Genomic DNA, 18,130 nt, shown 5'->3' with positions numbered 1-18,130 from the left:
TTCCCAGGCTAGGGTTGAATCAGAGATGTAGCCGCCAGCCTACACCACAGCTACAACAACACCAAATCCAAGCCACATCTGCAGCCTACACCACAGCTCACAGCAACGCCAGATCCTGAATGAGGCCAGGGATCGAACTGAGTAAGGCCAGGGATTGAACCTGCATCCTCATGGATACTAGTCATATTTGTTTCTCTGAGCCACAATAGGAACTCCCATAGATGCAACTTTTAATGTTCACTGGTTTTTAATCTTATCACCAAAGAAAATAAGTTGGAAAAAAAAATGGACCCACTGAATTTCTTAAAGGGAAGTAAATTCTCATTTGAATGTTCTTGCTTGTGACAAGCCTCCCTTTGGTTTTAATTTTCCAACTTAGCTCTCTGTGTTCTGTTTTCCATTTGACAGGAGGCAATGGCAAGAATGAGCAAAGTTGGGAAAGTTGTGTTTCCTAGATGTGAGGATAAAAGGTAAGTTAATACATTTTCCATGCACAATGCAGAGGAAGGAGGACAGCAAACACATGCAACTCTAGAGCTGGAATAAATCTCAGGGTTCAGCAATCCAGGCCTCTCATTAAGTAGGTGATTAAGTTCAGAGAGGTAAAGTCACTTTCAGTTCCCTAGGATTACAGAGCTAGGTAGGGCCAGACCTGGAGATCAGATACAAACTTTAAAATGTTTTATTATCATGGTTGATATACAATGTTGTGCCCATATCTGCTGTACAGCAGTGACTCAGTCATAAATATGTATATCACCAGCCCCCTCCCCCTTGGCAACTGCGCATCTGTTCTTGTCAGGGCAAGACAGGGGAGAATATTGTCAGTAGAGAAAATTATAACATATGCAGAATTATAAAGATGGAACCAGCATGGTATATTCAGGTAACTCTAAACAACTTATAATTCTGAAATACAAAGTATGAGATGGGGGATGGCAGGAAGTGAAACTGGATTTGGCAGGAACAAAGGGGGTCCTTTCATACAGAGTTTTGAGGCTGTGCTAAGGACCTCATACTTCATCCTAGTGCAGAATGGAGATACTGAATTTTAGGCAGTGGTGGAACCTACTCTGTTGTGGATATTAGAAAGATCCTTTTAGAAGATGCATTAGAGGGCTAAGGGTAGAAGCAGAGAGACCTAAGTTAGAGATGGAAAGCTTTTCAGTAATCCAAATGAGAGATGAAAAAGACCTATACTGAATCACTGGTAGTGAGCTTAGAGAGGAAGGAACAAGCGGCATTTATCATTTTAGGAAAGCATTTGAGATTAAGTCATAAAAGCAAATTCTACCTTATGTAATGGACAGTCAAAGGCACTGATCCTACTCAAGCACTATCAACATTTAACAGAATGGAACTATACACGGAAAAAACCATCTAGTGTCTTTTCATTTTCTTAAAAAAGGGTCTGAAAATGGAGCTGCATATAAACCATCCTGTAAATACCAGGGTCTGTGGAGCAAGTCCCTACATGGGGGAGCTCAATGCAGGAACCTTGAGAGTTCTGAGTTCCCCATGACAGTGGAGGCCCTGGGCCAGCAGCATCCCTCTCTTGTTGAAATTAGAAACAGATTATTCTTCTCCATCTCTTTACTGACCTTCCAAAGACTTTTGAAGGAAGTCTGTTTTTAAGTCCTTTGTGTAAACCCACGTATTCTTTGGAAAAGAATCCTTGGCTTCTTGCTGTCAGCTGGGAGCCCTCCTCTTTGAGGGAGGCACACACGATGCTCTAGCACCATCTGCAGGCGACTGGAAGATTTGCAAGGGGAAAGAGAGCCAGTTTGCTGAACTACTCTCATATCTCCTTGACTCAAATCACGTTAGTTATCTGTACCACACAGTTATCTGTGCCACACAGACCTAAGAACAGGAAAAAACATTTTTATATCATACAGCTGATAAAGTATTAATATCCATATGCAGAGTACTCTCCAAACTCAACAACCAAAAAACAAACAACCTAAATCAAAAATGGGCAAAGGACTTGAATAGACATTTCTCCAAAAATGATATATACATGGCCAATAAACACGTGAAAAGATATTCACCATCACTAAACATAGGGGAAATTCAAGTCAAAACTGCAGTGAGATAACAGTTTACACCCATTAGGGTGGCTACCGTCAAAAAAATAAAATAAAATAACAAGTGTTGACAAGAATGTAGAAGAATCGCACCCCTTGCATACTGTTGGTGGAGATGGACAATGGTGTGGCCATTGTAGAAAATAATATGGTGGTTCCTTAAACAATAAAGATAAACCACCATATAACCCAGAAATTGCACTTCTGAGTATGTGCCCAAAGAACTGAAATCAGGGTCTCAAAGAGATATTTATATACCTATGTTCATAGCAGCATTATACACAGTAGCTAGAACATGGAAGCAACCATATGTCTTATTAAGATAGAGAAAAAGGGGTATATAATACATACGATAGAATATTATTAAGCCTTAGAAAGGAAGGGTCTAATGAAATATGCTACAGTATGGATGAACCTTGAGGACGTTATGTTGGTGAAAAGAGCTAGTCACAAAATGACAAATATTACCTGATTCCACTTCTGTAAGGTTCTTTGAATAGTCAGATTCATAGAGACAGAAAGTAGCATGGTGATTTCCAGGGGATGGGGGGGAGAGGGGAGAATGGGTAGCTATTGTTTAATAGATAGAGTTTTACTTTTGCGAGATGAAAAGAGTTCTGTGGGTGGATGGTGGTGAGGACTGCACATGGTAATGTGAATGTACCTAGTGCCACTGGGTTGTACACTAAAAAGTGGCTAAAATGGTAAACTGCATATTTTACCACAACTTAAAAAATTGAAAAACAAAAAGCATAGGGAAAGAAGTACCTTGGACCTCAGCTTCCCATGCACACAAAAGGAAAAGTATAGTCTATTCATCATCTAACATTCCAGGATAACAGAAGGATGTAAGAACATTAGCTCACATTCATAAACACTTGACAGCCTGCAAAGTATTTCATGTTGATTTTCATGTTTAAAATTCAGTCACTCTATGATGTAGGTACTTTTTTTTTTTTCTTCTTCTCTTTTTAGGGCCGCACCTGAGGCATATGGAAGTTCCCAGGCTAGGGGTTGAATCGGGGCTTTAGCTGCCAACCTACGCCACAGCTCATGGCAACATTGGATCCTTAACCCACTGAGCGAGGCCAGGGATCGAACCCATGTCCTCATGGATACTCATTGGGTTTGTCACCACTGAGCCACGATGGGAACTCTCATGTAGTTACTATTATCGGCCCTCTTACAGCAGGGAAACTGAGACTCAGACCATTTAAAGAAGTTGCTTGAAGCCTCCTAGGCTTCTCTGCCCAGAGAGCCGGTGATTTTCCCACTGCACTAAGAATAAGGCCAATGAAGAAAGTTGCTGCAAAGTTGTCAGTCTTAAAATTGGAAATCTTCAAATTCGTGAGAAGGAGTACTGACGCAAGATCCCTTCCAGAAGTTTCCTAAAGTCAGAAAATGCATCGCATATAGTGCAAAAACTGCTTGATGTTAAATTATCAGAGAGTAGCACTAGAAAGAAGAAAACTGCTGTCCCCCAAATTGTTCTGTGATTTAATAACTTTAGAGGCTCATAGAGTAGATTTTGGTAGAACCTACATACAGAGAGACTGATGATAATATCAGAATATTGGTCTTTTTAAAGTTGTAACCATATCTAGCATTGATAACACTTACTATGAGTCAGAAACTAACTGCTTTTCAAATATCACCTTACTTTAATTCACATAAAAGCTCCATTGAGGCAGTTAATCATTCCATTTATAGATAAGGAAATTTAGGAACAAGGAAATTAATTTAAATATATATGGTCACACAGCTTGTCATGGGGCTGAGTTGAGATTCAAACACCGGCTTCAGAGTCCCCCTCTTAACTCTGTGTTTGGCCCCATCACAGCTCTTAAGGTACCAGAATTCTTAAGGTATAAATGCTGGGTTGGGAGGCTCCTGTGAATCCTTTATCTCTGCATGTTACAGGTAGATGCCCCTGTGTGTATCCACAGTTCCTCTTACACATTCTCTCCCCCAATTCACAAGCTGGCCCCGAAGCTCCTTCATGAGGACTTCTTTTTGGAGCACCCTAGCATCTACCAAGACATGCTAAATATCAACCCCTTACCCCCGTCAGCTCTCCTAACCAAGAGGAGTAAGAACCAAGTTGCAATCTGCAAGCATAGTCTGTCATAGCTACTATAGTCCTTTTCAAGATTGTGATGCCAGGCCAGGTTGAGCTGCTCTGCCGTGTGACTCACGACCAAAACCAGTTCTAACAGGTCTCACCAGAAGAGTCAGCTGAAGTACACAGGAGAGCAGGGTCCTCTGCAGGATGCCTGTAAGGCAGGGCACAGCTATAGGAAAGACATGAGTCACGTTTTCATGAGGGTTTACCCCCAGATAGAGCAGTCTGAAAAGGAAATGTATGTGTAGAACTTCTGAAAGGTGATTAAAATGTTCAGTTTCATATCTGGTCCAGCTGTGACTTTAAACCAGTCATTAAACTGGGAGGGGGTGAGGGAGAAGGTAGTTATATGTGAAATACATAGGAAAAACCAAGTCCAACAATACATTAAAAGGATTGTACATCATGATCAAATGGTATTTATCCCAGGGATGCAAGGAGTCTTCAGTATCCACAAATCAGTCAGTGTGATACACCACATTAACAAAGTGAAGAATAAAAACCATATGATCCTCTCAATAGATGTAGAAAAAGCTTTTGACAAAGTAAATTCAATGCCTATTTCTGATTAAAACAAAACAAAACAAACAAAAAAACCTCTCCAGAAGGTGGTAGCAGAGGGAACTTACCTCAACGTAGTAAAAGCCATACAGGACAAATCCACAGCTAACATCATTCTCAGTGGTGAAAAATTGAAAGCATTTCCACTAAGATCAGTAACAAGGCAAGAATGTCCACTCTCACCACTGTTATTTAACATAGTTTTGGAAGTCCTAGCCATGGCAGTTAGAGAAGAAAAAGAAATAAAAGGAATAAAAATTGGAAAGGAAGAACTAAAACTATCACTATTTGCAGTTGAAAGACTCTACCAGAAAATTGATATAGCTCATCAATGAATTTGGCAAAGTCGCAGGATACCAAATTAATACACAGAAATCAACTGCATTTCTATATACTAACAACAAAAGATCTGAAAGAGAATTTAGGGAAACAGTCCTATTTAGCATCACATCAAAAAGAATAAAATACTTAGGAATAAACCTACCTAAAGAGACAAAAGTCCTGTACTCTGAAAACTATAAGATGCTAATAGAAATCAAAGATGACACAAACAGATGGAAAGACATACCATTCTCTTGAACTGGAAGAATCAATATTATCAAAATGACTATACTACCCAAGGCAATCTACTGATTCAATGCAATCCTTATCAAATTACCAAGGACATTCTTCACAGAACCAAAACAAAATATTTTAAAGTTTGTTTGGAAGCACAGAAGACCAAGAATAGCCAAAGCTATCCTGAGAATGAAAAATGGAGCTGGAAGAATCAGGCTTCCTGACTTCAGACTCTACTACAAAGCTATAGTCGTCAAAATGGTATGGTACTGGTACAAAGACAGAAATCAGTGAAACAAGATAGAAAGCCCAATATTAAACCCAAGCACCTAAAGTCAACTAATCTGACAAAGGAGGCAAGAATATACAATGGATAAAAAACAGTCCTTTCAATAACTGGTGCTGGGAAAACTGGACAGCTACATGTAAAAGAATGAAATTAGAACACTTCTTAACACCAAACACAAAGTAAACTCAAAATGGATGAAAGACCTAAATATAAGACCAGATACTATAAAACTCTTAAAAGAAAACATTGGCCAAACACTCTCTGACATAAACCACAGAAATATCTTTAGATCCACCTCCTAGAGTAATGACAATAAAAACAAAAATAAACAAATGGGACCTAATTAAACTTAAAAGTTTCTGCACAGCAAAGAAAACCCTAAACAAAACAAAAAGACAACCCACCAAATGGGAGAAAATATTTGCAAATGAAGTGACTGACAAGGGATTAATCTCCAAAATTTATAAATACCTCCTATAGCTCAATACCAAAAAAGAAAAAGAAAAAAAATCAAAAATTGGGCAGAAGATCTAAACAGACAGTTCTCCAAAGAAGACATACAGATGGCCAAAGACCACATGAAAAGATGTTCCATGTCACTAATTATTATAGAAATGCAAATCAAAACTACTATGAAGTACCACCTTACACTGGCCAAGAATGGCCATCATCAAAAAGTCTACAAACAATAAGTGCTGGAGAGAATATAAATTGGTGCAACCAATGTGGAAAACAGTATGGAGATTCCTCAGAAAACTAAAAATAGAATTACCATTTGATCCAGCAATCCCACTCCTGGGCATCTGTCCAGAGAAAACTATGACTCAAAAAGACACATGTACTCCAATGTTCATTGCAGCACTATTTACAGGAGCCAAGACATGGAAACAACCTAAATATCCAATGACAGAGGACTGGATAAAGAAGATGTTGTACGTATACACAATGGAATATTACTCAGCCATTAAAAGGAAAGAAATAATAGCATTTTTAGCAACATGGATGGACCTAGAAATTATCATGCTAAGTGAGGTTAGACAGTGAGATCCAACATCATATGCTATCACTTACATGTGGAATCTAAAAAAAAAAAAAAAAAAAGGGACTCAATGAACTTTGCAGAACAGATGCTGACTCACAGACTTTGAAAACTTATGGTTTCCAAATGAGACAGTTTGGGGGGTGGGAGGATGGACTGGGAGTTTGGGATGGAAATGCCATAAAATTGGGTTATGAAGATAGTTGTCTAACTATAAATGTAATAAAATTCATTGAGTGAAAAAGGAAAGAAATACTTAGTGAAGCCGGGAATGTAAAAGGTCCTAAGCTAAGCCTGAACTTTTCAGTACATTATAGAAGAATCTTTGAAGTTGGATAGACTTGGGTTTCAATTCTAGCTCTGCTGATTTTTAGTGTTACTATTTTAGATTTGCCTCTTTGAGCCAATCTCAAATTTTTACCCCTGAAATGGAGCTTGTAGGTTAACCCATGGAGGTTAAAGATAATGGGAGTGGAACATGCTGGTCTGTGGCTTAGGATGCTGTAAGCATTCAAAAAATAGAAAGTGTCTGCAAAACCATAGCAGATATATTCCTGTTCTTCTAAATGTCAAGGAAAGCTGCATAATAGTTTTGACATCACTTAATGTATTTATTTTTCTCCCACAGATATTATGACAAGAAATATCAAGTATTTTTGAAACTGGTTGAGCACCAGAAAGAGTATGCAGCCATCATGAAAGGGGACTGAACAGAGCTTGCAGGTGCTGATGCCAGGTTTTAGGTCATTGCACTGGGGACCTCTGTTTATTTCATCTTATATTCAAGACCCTTAGGTATCATTTCATCATTTCTGTATTGTCTGTTAATAAAGAAAACTGAGATATGTGCAACCAGACCTAGAGTCTTCCATCTCAAAATACCACCATTATTTACTTGGTAGTTTCCGCAGGCACTATCTTGAAGACAGACGTTTCACAGAGTCGTAGGATCTCCTACAGAACTAAACCTTGGGGATCATTCAATCCAGGAGAAACTATCCTTGGTGATTGATTCAGTGTCAGCCATCAAAAACTTATATCACTTCAGGTAGGACATCTAATGTTTATTCTATAGGTGGCTAAAAGCTTGTTATTAACTTTTTATTTGTAAATAATCTCACACTTATAGAAAAGTTGCAAGAATAGGAACAATACAGGGAACACCCATGTTCCTAATTTTTACTTTTGAATATTTATCCCATCTGCTTTCTCATTTATATGTTGTCTCTTTCTCATTTATATGTTGTCTCTTTATATGCATGTGTACTCATACATGTATGTACACATACTTGTGTATATACTATACATACAAATGTTTTATGACTCATTTGAGAGTAAATTCCAGCAGAATTCATTTTCTTTTCTTTTTTTATAGCCACACCTGTGACGTATGGCAGTCTCCAGGCCCAGGGTCATATTGGAGCTGCAGCTGCTAGCCTACACCACATGGCAACAGCACATCTTTAACCCACTGAGCTAGGCCAGGTATCAAACCTGCATCTTCAAAGAGACAATGTCCAGTCCTTAACCCACTGAGACACAATAGGAGCTCTCAGACTTAATTATTATATAGCACATTAATCTGTCATTCATACTCCAATTTTGTCACTAATTCAATAATAGCTTTTATGGCATTTTTCCCTCCTGCACAGGATCCTGTCTAGGCCTTTATTGTATTGCATTTAACTGTAGAATTGTCATCTTGCAAACATTTTATTAAATATAGGTACAGGCAGAAATCATGAATGGATCCAAAAGGAAATTTTGGTGAGAAAGGTCTCCTCATGGACTATTAGTTACAAGAAGAAAAAGAATGTTAGTTACAGGAAAAAATAGATAGCATCTTGATTGATCCAAATTAATTTCAGGTGGGTAAATAGAGATCATGATCCTCCAGATGTGACAGCCTGAAAAGGACACAACATCATTCTGGCTGGGCATGCATAACCTGAATCTAATCATAAGGAAACAGCAGACAAAACCCAAATTGGGCAGCATTCTGTTTTTTTAATGGACTGTGCTCTTTAAAAATATCTATGTCATAAAGACAAAGAGTAAAGAAACGTGGTAGCTAAAATCTTTTGATGTAGACGAGTGTTTGAAAGCACACAACTAGAGTTACTTAGTTGATACCGTAACATGCACATAAAAACACAAACATTCACCTGTGTACCTGCATGCACACACACACACACACACACACACACACACACCCCATTTTGAACCCAAGAGTAACCACTAGTGTTGGTTCTAGTCCTGTCTTAGTTCAGATGAGTTTGGATAGAGGACATATGGGACTGTAGCAACATAAGTCAGCAGGTAGAAAAGAAAAAGGCCAGGACACAGGGAGAGATAAATTAGGAGTTTGGGATTCAAGAAAAGAAAAAGCCAGTACAACTCGGTCAACAAACATCTTTTGGAGTGCTTATTCTGTGCCAGGTATTGTGCTAGGTACTAGAGTACAGGGATAAAGGAAACACGGTCCCTGCCCTCAGGGAGCTCCCAGTCTAATGAGAAACAGATCCAAGTAACTAAGCAGAGCGCTTTGTAAGAAATGCTGCATTTGAAAAAAAGGTACCTGCTGCCATAGAGCTCATCAGACAGCCAGAAAAGGAAGAAGCAGTGGAAGGTTGACAGACTGGATGCAAAGCAATGTGGTATAATGGCTGTGAGCCCTGGCTTGGGATCCTAGGCCTGGGCTTCACCTCTGACTTGCTGTGTGACTTGGAGAAAGGCCCTCAATCTCTCTCAGCTTCAATTTCTTCATTTTTTGAATGAAGATATTCATAGCACCTACTTTACCAGACCATAATGAGGATTAAGTGAAATAATACACATAAAGCACTTAGCTCAATTGTCTGGACCATGCCTGTCTTTTTGCAGGACCTGGAACTTAGGAGATGCTCAGAACAATAACCATAAAAATTATGAGTAGGATACCCACACCCAGTTGCAAAGGCCAGTGCTGTAATAGCGTTTTACAGTACGCAAAGGATATAGACACCTTTGGTATGGTCCAGGGTGTGAAGGTGGACAAGCGTATCCAGTCCATCTGGCCATGGCAACAGGATGAAGCCCAGTGCATTCACCGAGACCCTAGCCAGAGCTTGGGCTGGGGTGAGAAGGACTGGGGAGTCAGACTCAACATCTCAGAGGAGAATTCAGGTACAGCAACATCTAGGCACGATGTTAGGACCACAGTTAGACAGGCTCAGGCTCTAGTGCTGATCATCACTGACTCAGAAACAGGGCAGGCCTGGGCCAACTCCAGCAAAGCAGTGATGACTGCAGCAGCTGTGCCTGGCTAGGAATGCAGAGGTAAGAGAATGAAGGATTACCAACTATTTGCCAAGTCCTTCCTGTCCATTCTCTGCAGTCCTCACTACAGGGCTGGGAAGTAGGTAGCATTAACTCCCCATTCCAGTTAAGAGAGCTGAGGCTTAGGAAATATAAACAGCTTGGCCAGAGTCCCTCAAGTGGCAGTAGAGACAGGATCCAAACCTAGCTCTGCCTGGGTACAAAGCTTTGGGTGTTGCTCTCTTGTAACAGCTGGAGAGGAATCCAGCCCCACCAACCACTCTTTAGTTAAATCACTCCTACTGTGGGTGGCCAGCTGGGGTGCTGGTCATTCTCTTGAGGAACTCCTATTCAACGCTGGTCATTCTCTCGGGTAACTCCCATCCAAAGCAAACCAGACCTAGGCACTGCTTTATAAAGAAAGAAAAACACACAGAGATGTGGCAAGGTCAACGTGGGAACCCTAGAAATCGCTTGCATCTTAACAGTTAGGAGCCCTGTTAGAAGGGCTGGAAAACCTTGGGCAAGATATATAACCTCTAGGCCTCTGTCTCCCCCTTTGTCAGTGCTGTAATTCTGCTACCTGCCTCCTAACGTGGGCTCTAAGGATTCTGTGAAGAAACTACATGGCCCTAGCACAGTGCCTTGCAGATAATAGGCATTCTACAAATAATTGTTTTCACACTGTTTTCTGGTGTCATCTGGACAGATGGTAAATCCCTAAGAAAATAGTTTTGCTTCCAGCTCAAAAGCCAGTATTTTAGGACAATGTCAATGCCTATATGGATTTCTTTAACCATGTGTAGCTCAGTAATAAAAATTATGGCTCTAATACTCACCTTCTTGCACTGGGAAAGGAGGCTTTATATAGAGCACACATGTAAAGTATTAAGTATATTTAGCTTTTATGAACAGGAATTACAAGTGTGGCCAGAGTGGTTTGTGGCATTTTAGTTTGGTTTGGTTGCCTACTGAAAGCTTTTCTTTCAAGTTGAAGCCAGGCTGGTTTCACAAATCATTTTGCCAGGAAACACACTGTGGCTTTTTCGTGTTGACCAAAAACACTCCTCATGTGTGAAGGACAAAAATTGTGGCTCCCCACGGGGAGGGAGGACGGCAGAACGTGTGACGTGTGGCAGAGCTGCAATAAAGGCAGGACCCCATCGCCAGGTGGGCAGGGGTCCAAATGCGGCATCTAGAAGATATGTCCCTTCTCAGGGAGAGCCCGATGGGGTGCTTGGTCTTTTTATTCTGAGCACCGTCTGCATTGTTACCAGTTGCATCAGGGAGCAAAGAGTACTGAGTTTCAAGAGGAGGGGTGAAAATACTGTTGATCATCCCTGGAAACACCCAGCTTTGAGGAGGCGCCAAATCAGCAGGTGAGGGTAACAAGTTGGAGCATTAACGTCTTAACATGAACACGATCCTCTGTTTCTCAGACCTGAGGATAATCGGGTTATTCATTCCCCTGCCCCTGGCGTGGTCACTCTTGTTTGACTGAGATGCTCAAGACCAGTGTTCTCTGCATCTGCATAGTTCCTGACACATAAGGATGCGCAATATATATGAAGAAATACACCAACAGGAAATATTTTTTCTGCACAAAGAGGATGAGTGGAATTAAAAATTTCTCAAAAATATCTCACTTTCAGGTCAATCTATGATATGTGGGGTTCTTTTTCTTTTTCTTTTTAGGGCTGTACCCAGGGCATATAGAAGTTTAGGCTAGGGGTCAAATCAGAGCTGCAGCTGCACGCCTATGCCACAGCCACCAGATCTGAGCCACATCTGTGACGTACAATGCAGCTTGCAGCAACGCAGGATCCTTAACCCACTGAGTGAGGCCAGGGATCAAACCTGTATCCTCATGGATAGTAGTTGGGTTCTTAACCCTCTGAGCTACACTAGGAACTCCTATGTGTTAATGCACCTTAACTTAAACAATGTCAAAAACTTTGAAATATGACATGGTTGTTAAAGGTTAAGAAAATCATGTGTTATACCTAAAGACTTGCTTTTAGTTTTTTTATTGCACACACAGACGTACAACTACACACCTCATTTCGGTTTGTAGCTCAAGCTCAGAAACCTTTTGCAAATTTTCAGTGCTGTTACAGACCTGCAGATCATGTGTGATCTCTTACAAGAAAACCAGTTGCATTGTAGTCCAGAAATACCCATTGTTTACCAGGTCTGTGGTACATGTGCTTTCAAAATTCAAGGGCATGGTTACAAATAATTACCATCAAAGGATTTTAAATGAAGGACATTGTCACTAAACAAGAAACTAATGACTGAGCAGAGCTGTGTAATATAATTATACTTAAAGATGGGCCTTCTGAGGAATTACAGAAGAATCTTTGTGCTGTCTCGTGTCTCCATAAATGCACTTAACTGTTAACAGGAGGAAGTCTTGCATACAAAAAGTTTTTTTTCCCTCCCTTTTCTAGTTTCTATAGAGAGAACTTAAAAAGCAGTACATTTTTCAAAAGAATGTTTCTCCCAGTACTTGAATATTTGACAATTATGTAAAATTTATAAAACAAAAGCGACTTAAATAAAAGCAAAGACTACTGCTAATAGAGTCAGGTTTTCCAGCTTATTATTACCTCACCCATTAAACTTGTGGTCAATTTCCATTCTGTGCAGAAAATCTTTTAAGATTACATATTAGAGTAAATACTTCTAAAGACCTAATTTTATTTGCTTAAGTCATGCCTTAAGTCTTGATTAGAAGTGTTTCCTTATTAAAATCTGGGGTGAGGAGTTCTCACTGTGGCTCAGTGGTATCCAACCTGACTAGTATCCATGAGGACACGGGTTCGATTCCTGGCCTCACTCAGTGGGTGAAGGATCCAGGGTTGTTGGGAACTGTGGTGTAGGTTCCAGACATGGCTCAGACCTGGCGTTGCTGTGGCTGTGGTGTAGGCCAGCAGCTACAGCTCTGATTAGACCCCTAGCCTAGGAATTTCCATATGCCACATGTGTGGCCCTAAAAAGACACTCACCACACACACACAAATATCTGAGGTGAGCCTAGCTCCCAGCTGTACAATTTTAATGTATGTGAAGTGGAAACTATTTTATTAGTATCTGGTATTTAGGCAATGTCAATAATGAGACTTCCATTTGACTGTTTCCTTACAGTATCCATATTGATTACACATATGTAATCTCAGCTGTTCCTCATAATGGATTAGTGAGGGGAGGCCTGACAAAGGAAGGGATCTCATTTTACAAATAGAAAAACCATGGTTCCAAGGGTTAAAGAAACTGGCCCAAGATTCCGTAGCTGAAACACAGAGGCAGGATCACTCCATTGCTTCTTCCTAAGTAAATTCAATTAGCTTATTTGTGCAACAGAGGATGATTCATTAGTTAGCTAATTGCTCTCTTCTCCATGGTCCGCCTCTTGATCAGATGCATAAATATCGAGGAGGCCCCTTCTGATGCTCACTGGTTGATCAAGTCCTGTGTTATTTCTTTTGGCAGCAGAGGGATGAAGTGATAAAGCCTTGAGCCATGGAGTCACTAAGGTCTGCCGTCAGATCACAGTTTTCACTGTTTACTAATCCACACAGGGTATGAACTCATGCAATCAAATTAACCTATGCATCACTGTTCCTTATCTATAAAGTGAAAGACAAGAAAATCTGCCTCCTGGCTGATGTGATTTTTGAAATAAATGGAGTGATGTTTTGAAGCACCTGGCACGGTGCCTGATATAATAGATACACAACAAAATCAGAGTTTGTAGTTCCCATTGTGGCTCAGTGGGGTAAGAACAAGACTAGTGTCTTTGGGGATGCAGGTTCGATCCATGGCCTCACTTAGTGGGTTGGGGATCCGGTGTTGCCACAAGCTGCAGCACGGGTCATGGATGTGGCTTGGATCTGGCATTGCTGTGGCTGTGGAGTAGGCCGGCGGCTTCAGCTCCAATTCAGTCCCTGGCCTGGGAACTTCATATGCCACAGGTACAGCCTTAAAAAGATTTTTAAAAAATCAGTTAATCTTCAACCAATCCATTTTTACATTATAAATATTTCTAGAAGCATTGCTTCCCATCAAGTTGGATGACTTTATATCAGTTTCTGTATGTAAAATATTTATGTTCTATCAATAACAACCAACCATTATTGGGCTCTTACTATGTCAAGAGTGCTGGAGTAGTTCCTGTCAGTGCATACAGGGGCCAGCAGCAGGTTGCAGAGAGAGGGGAAGTAGATAGAAAGAGATTTAACAAGCTCAGACATCTCATATTAGGTGCCCAGGGAGCACCACAGTGAAGAGGTGCTACAAAGTCCAAGGATGCCAGTAGCACAGGTCTGTCTGGAAAGGCTCATGTGGAAGTGATGAAACCCCAGCCCTGCTTTTCTCGCTCTGCTGAGCTCAGGTACCGGAAGTTCTTCACCTGAAGATTGAGCTTTATTCCATCTCTAGTATAAACAGGCTGAGCCAGGCAGTGGACACCCCATTCAGACCAGCCAGTGAATCTGGACTTCGTCTTTCTGCCATCAGGCCCAAGGCCCCTGGGAACCTCACTAAATAACAGGCTTCTCCTGTAAGGAACAAACACGTCTGTCCAGTCGGGCCTGACCCCTTGAAATTGCACAACTCTCCTGCTAGGCACAGAGAAGGAAAAGTTGAGTCCTCTCACATGGTTCACTGCATTCTTCCTAAGCCATCTGTCAAAGCCCATGCCTCGCATTACATTTTGTTCCAGTGTAATCCTCCTAAGCTCAGGCTTTGTTTACTTATTCTCTTATTTCTGGTCTCACTAATCCCTTCAAATTTAACTTTTGAAACTGTCTCTCTGGGTAGAACCTTGGCTGTCCTTCAACCATAAATTGGTTAAATCCCCCTTCCTGCTACCCCGACTTCTAAATCATCTCTCCCATCCCACCTGGCCCCAGAAAGCCAATCTCAGATTCAACCATGTGAAGGGCTTATCTACCTGCACTCAGCCAGCAGAAGCTGGAGGTAAGCGTCTGGCCCGCCAGTCTGAGACCAGAGTTCTGCTTGGATTTCAGGCTGTTTGATGAAACTGAGATACATTATCTAGCACTTAGCAGCTCTCTCCCCCAGGGCCAGATCCAATTGCTGTCATTCTCCAGCCACCAACCCAGGCCTTGCTTGTGCCCAGACAGTCCTCCCAGGGAGAATCTAAGGCGCATACTTTCAAGCATAGTTTCTGGCCAGAAGCATCTAATGCGATGCCCACTGTGCTGATGTGAGTGATAATGAAGATGTTCTCCGAGTGCGGTCCATTCCTGGCCTCCTTATGGCTGAGTGCAGTCTTGGAACCCATTCCGTTTAAGGAGCTGTGAGAAGTGGTGGGTGTTATTTCTGGACCAAGTCTTTGATGGTCCAGCGAGAACCCCCAAAGCTCTCTTTTCTCCTTCCTGTTCCAGAGAAGGATTCTCCCTCCTCCTGGGTTCCAGAGGGAAGATGACTCAAAGAGCCCCCAGCCAGCCCACGATGAATGTGTAGCTTGAGTAAGATGTGAGTTTTAAGGTTGTTTCTTACCTCAGTGTAAGCTTTTCTATCCTCACTGATGTCCCTCACAACCGGCCCACCTCATCCTATTAACACCACACTGACCCATATAAGCCTAAGTTTGACAAGATTGGAATGGCAGGCTCAGCCTTGTTCAGTTAATCCCCTCGTTCCCAGCCCTGGACAATCCTTCATGCTTCCTTTCTCCACTAGTGTGCATTCAGCGCTCCATCTCACAGGAAATCAACCGGATACCCTCTTATTCTACTCCAGAGTTTCCTGAGAGAGGGTTCATCTGCAAGTTGGGATAGTGTTTAGCTGCAAGTGACAATAACCCATTTGACAGTGGCTCACATACAATGTTTATTTCCTTATTAAGAAATATGGAGATAGGAGTTCCCATCGTGGCTCAGCAGAAACAAATCTGACTCTCATCCAGGAGGACCCAGTTTCAATCCCTGCCCTTGCTCAGTAGGTTAAGGATCCTGTGTTGCTGTGGCTGTGATGTAGGCCAGCGGCTACAGCTCCAATTTGATCCCTAGCCTGGGAACCTCCATCTGCCCTGGGTATGGCGCTAAAAAGATTAAAAGAAAAGAAAGAAATACAGAGACAGGCAGTCATCAGGTTGACCTGTGGATTCAAAAATTCCATCAAGGATCCAAGCCCATTTTATCTTGTTCCACTAGCCTCAGCCAGCTGGCTTTTGACCTCATGTTTGTTACTTCCTAATTGCAAGATGCTGTCACTTTTAGAGGCATCTTATTTTTCACATGACAGCAAGCAAAGAATGATAGGACCTTCTCACCAGGCCACCCTTTTTGATCTAGGTAGAGCCTCCCAGCAGACTTCTCCTTAGGTCTCACTGGCCTGATTCTGCATCACAGTCCTACCGCTAGGGATTAAGACTGGCTTAGAGAACTCAAGAGCCCCTGGGACCAGGTATATTGCTGTTCCAATGAAATCATTGTTCTGTTAGAAAAGAGGTGGGGGGGACAGAACTGTTGTGTAGGCAGCCAAAGGGTTTACCAGAATAATAGGTTTTCTTTGGAAAAATGAGTCAGGGCTAAATAAATTTGGGAAACACTGAGTGTTATTTTGTTATTATAGGATATCTTAGAATAGTCTTAATATGCTTTGTGCATTGTGAATCTCCAAGAGGGAGATAAATTGTGAGCCACTTTTGTAGAGAGCATTTTATTATATTCATATAGAACCACCACAGTAATTCGAACGCTAATTGACCAAGAGTTCGTAATGTTTTGACCTGAGTTGTATGAATGTTTCCTTCAGCTTATCTGTGAATAAGAGGTTTTTCAGAAAAATTAACGGCTGCTAAATGAAATTTGGTTGTTGTACCTAATTACAGAAACAAAATGCTATTCACGACTTTATCAATTTTCTGTATTCACTACTTTATCAGATATTGTCTTACAATTGAATATTATTATTAATTATCAAGGTCTAAACTAGTCATCGAAATAGACTCAAAGGAGCTCTTTATTTAGAAATACATTACAATAAATCTTTCAATTAAATTGTAGCTCTAGAAGCACCATAGATCAAACCATTGGGAAAACTAGTGTCAAATACTAGCTGAAAAAAAGGATCCTACATTTCTTGGTGACCCTTTTAAATTTAGTATTTCCATCTCCTCTATCATATAATCCAGTTAAGAAACCCTTAGTCACACACAGCAGCCTGAGGACCTCTCTCTCTTATCACCCCTCCCTGTGCATACCCTAACTCTAAGCCATGCATACATACCTATAACATAGCATTAGGTCTAAAAAGAATAGAAAACTCTTTCCCTGAGACCAAGAAAACACCAATGGGAAATATATCTAACATTAGCTGTTTTGTGATACATGGAGTTTCTAACACTAAATTTTATGAATTGCATTAAGGTTGAATGATTTAAATTCAAATATTGTATGGAAATTTTAATATCCTTTTGACAATAGGCTTCTAAGATTTTTTTTCCTTTTTTTTTTTTTTTGCTTTTTAGGGCTGCACATGCAACATATGGAGATTCTCAGGCTAGGGGTTGAATTGGAGCTGCTGCTGCTGGCCTACATCACAGCCACGGTAACACCGGACCCCCAACCCACTAAGTGAGGCCAAGGATTGAACCTGCAACCTCATGGATACTAGTTAGATTCGTTACTGCTGAGCCGCAACAGGAATTCCCAGGTTTCTAAGATTTTTTGATTTATTGTACTTTGATGGTTTTAGAAGACGTTTTGACATATCCTAGAAGGTAAAAAAAGACTTGTTACAATGAAAAAGGATTTGAAGAAACCATACAATGGAGTTATGTCCATAGCAACACATTTTTTTTTTTTTTTTTTTTGTAACAGCACATTTTCCTTTTTGACATCTACGGAGTAATCTTTAAAGTGTAATTTCTGAAACATATGGTTTAGCTCTTCTACACAGGTGTTATATAGCACTGGAGAACGTATTATGCTTTTGTGTATTCAAGCATATGTTTCAGACTTACTCTTCTTAAAACAAACATTTCATAGACTTCCTGCTATTTATATCAGGAACATATATTTGGCCTTGATATCACCTGCTCTTTTCAATACAGGATCTTGCCAGGAAACTTCTGGGAGCTTATGAAATCCACAGGAAATAAATACAATGTTGACTTTGTTATAAAGGTGATTGAGTCGGTAAGG

At 40.8% G+C, this 18,130-nt stretch overlaps 1 protein-coding gene across 17 annotated transcripts in view; it reads left to right on the top strand.

Annotated features, from left to right (window-relative positions):
* The window catches only part of FGGY (FGGY carbohydrate kinase domain containing), a 458,257-nt gene extending 450,746 nt beyond the window's left edge, over window positions 1–7,511 (top strand). For all 17 annotated transcript variants that reach the window (XM_021097811.1, XM_021097810.1, XM_021097801.1 and 14 more), the window contains 2 exons: window positions 409–470; window positions 7,285–7,511. In XM_021097811.1, the coding sequence (XP_020953470.1) occupies window positions 409–470; window positions 7,285–7,366 (144 nt within the window). In that variant the 3' untranslated portion in view covers window positions 7,367–7,511. The remainder of the gene's footprint in view (window positions 1–408; window positions 471–7,284) is intronic.

The sequence above is a fragment of the Sus scrofa genome, chromosome 6, assembly GCF_000003025.6.
Source record: "Sus scrofa isolate TJ Tabasco breed Duroc chromosome 6, Sscrofa11.1, whole genome shotgun sequence".
In the NCBI taxonomy this organism is placed as follows: domain Eukaryota; kingdom Metazoa; phylum Chordata; class Mammalia; order Artiodactyla; family Suidae; genus Sus; species Sus scrofa.
Note: the sequence above shows the minus strand (reverse complement) of the source record. Positions and strands in the feature narration are given on the sequence as shown.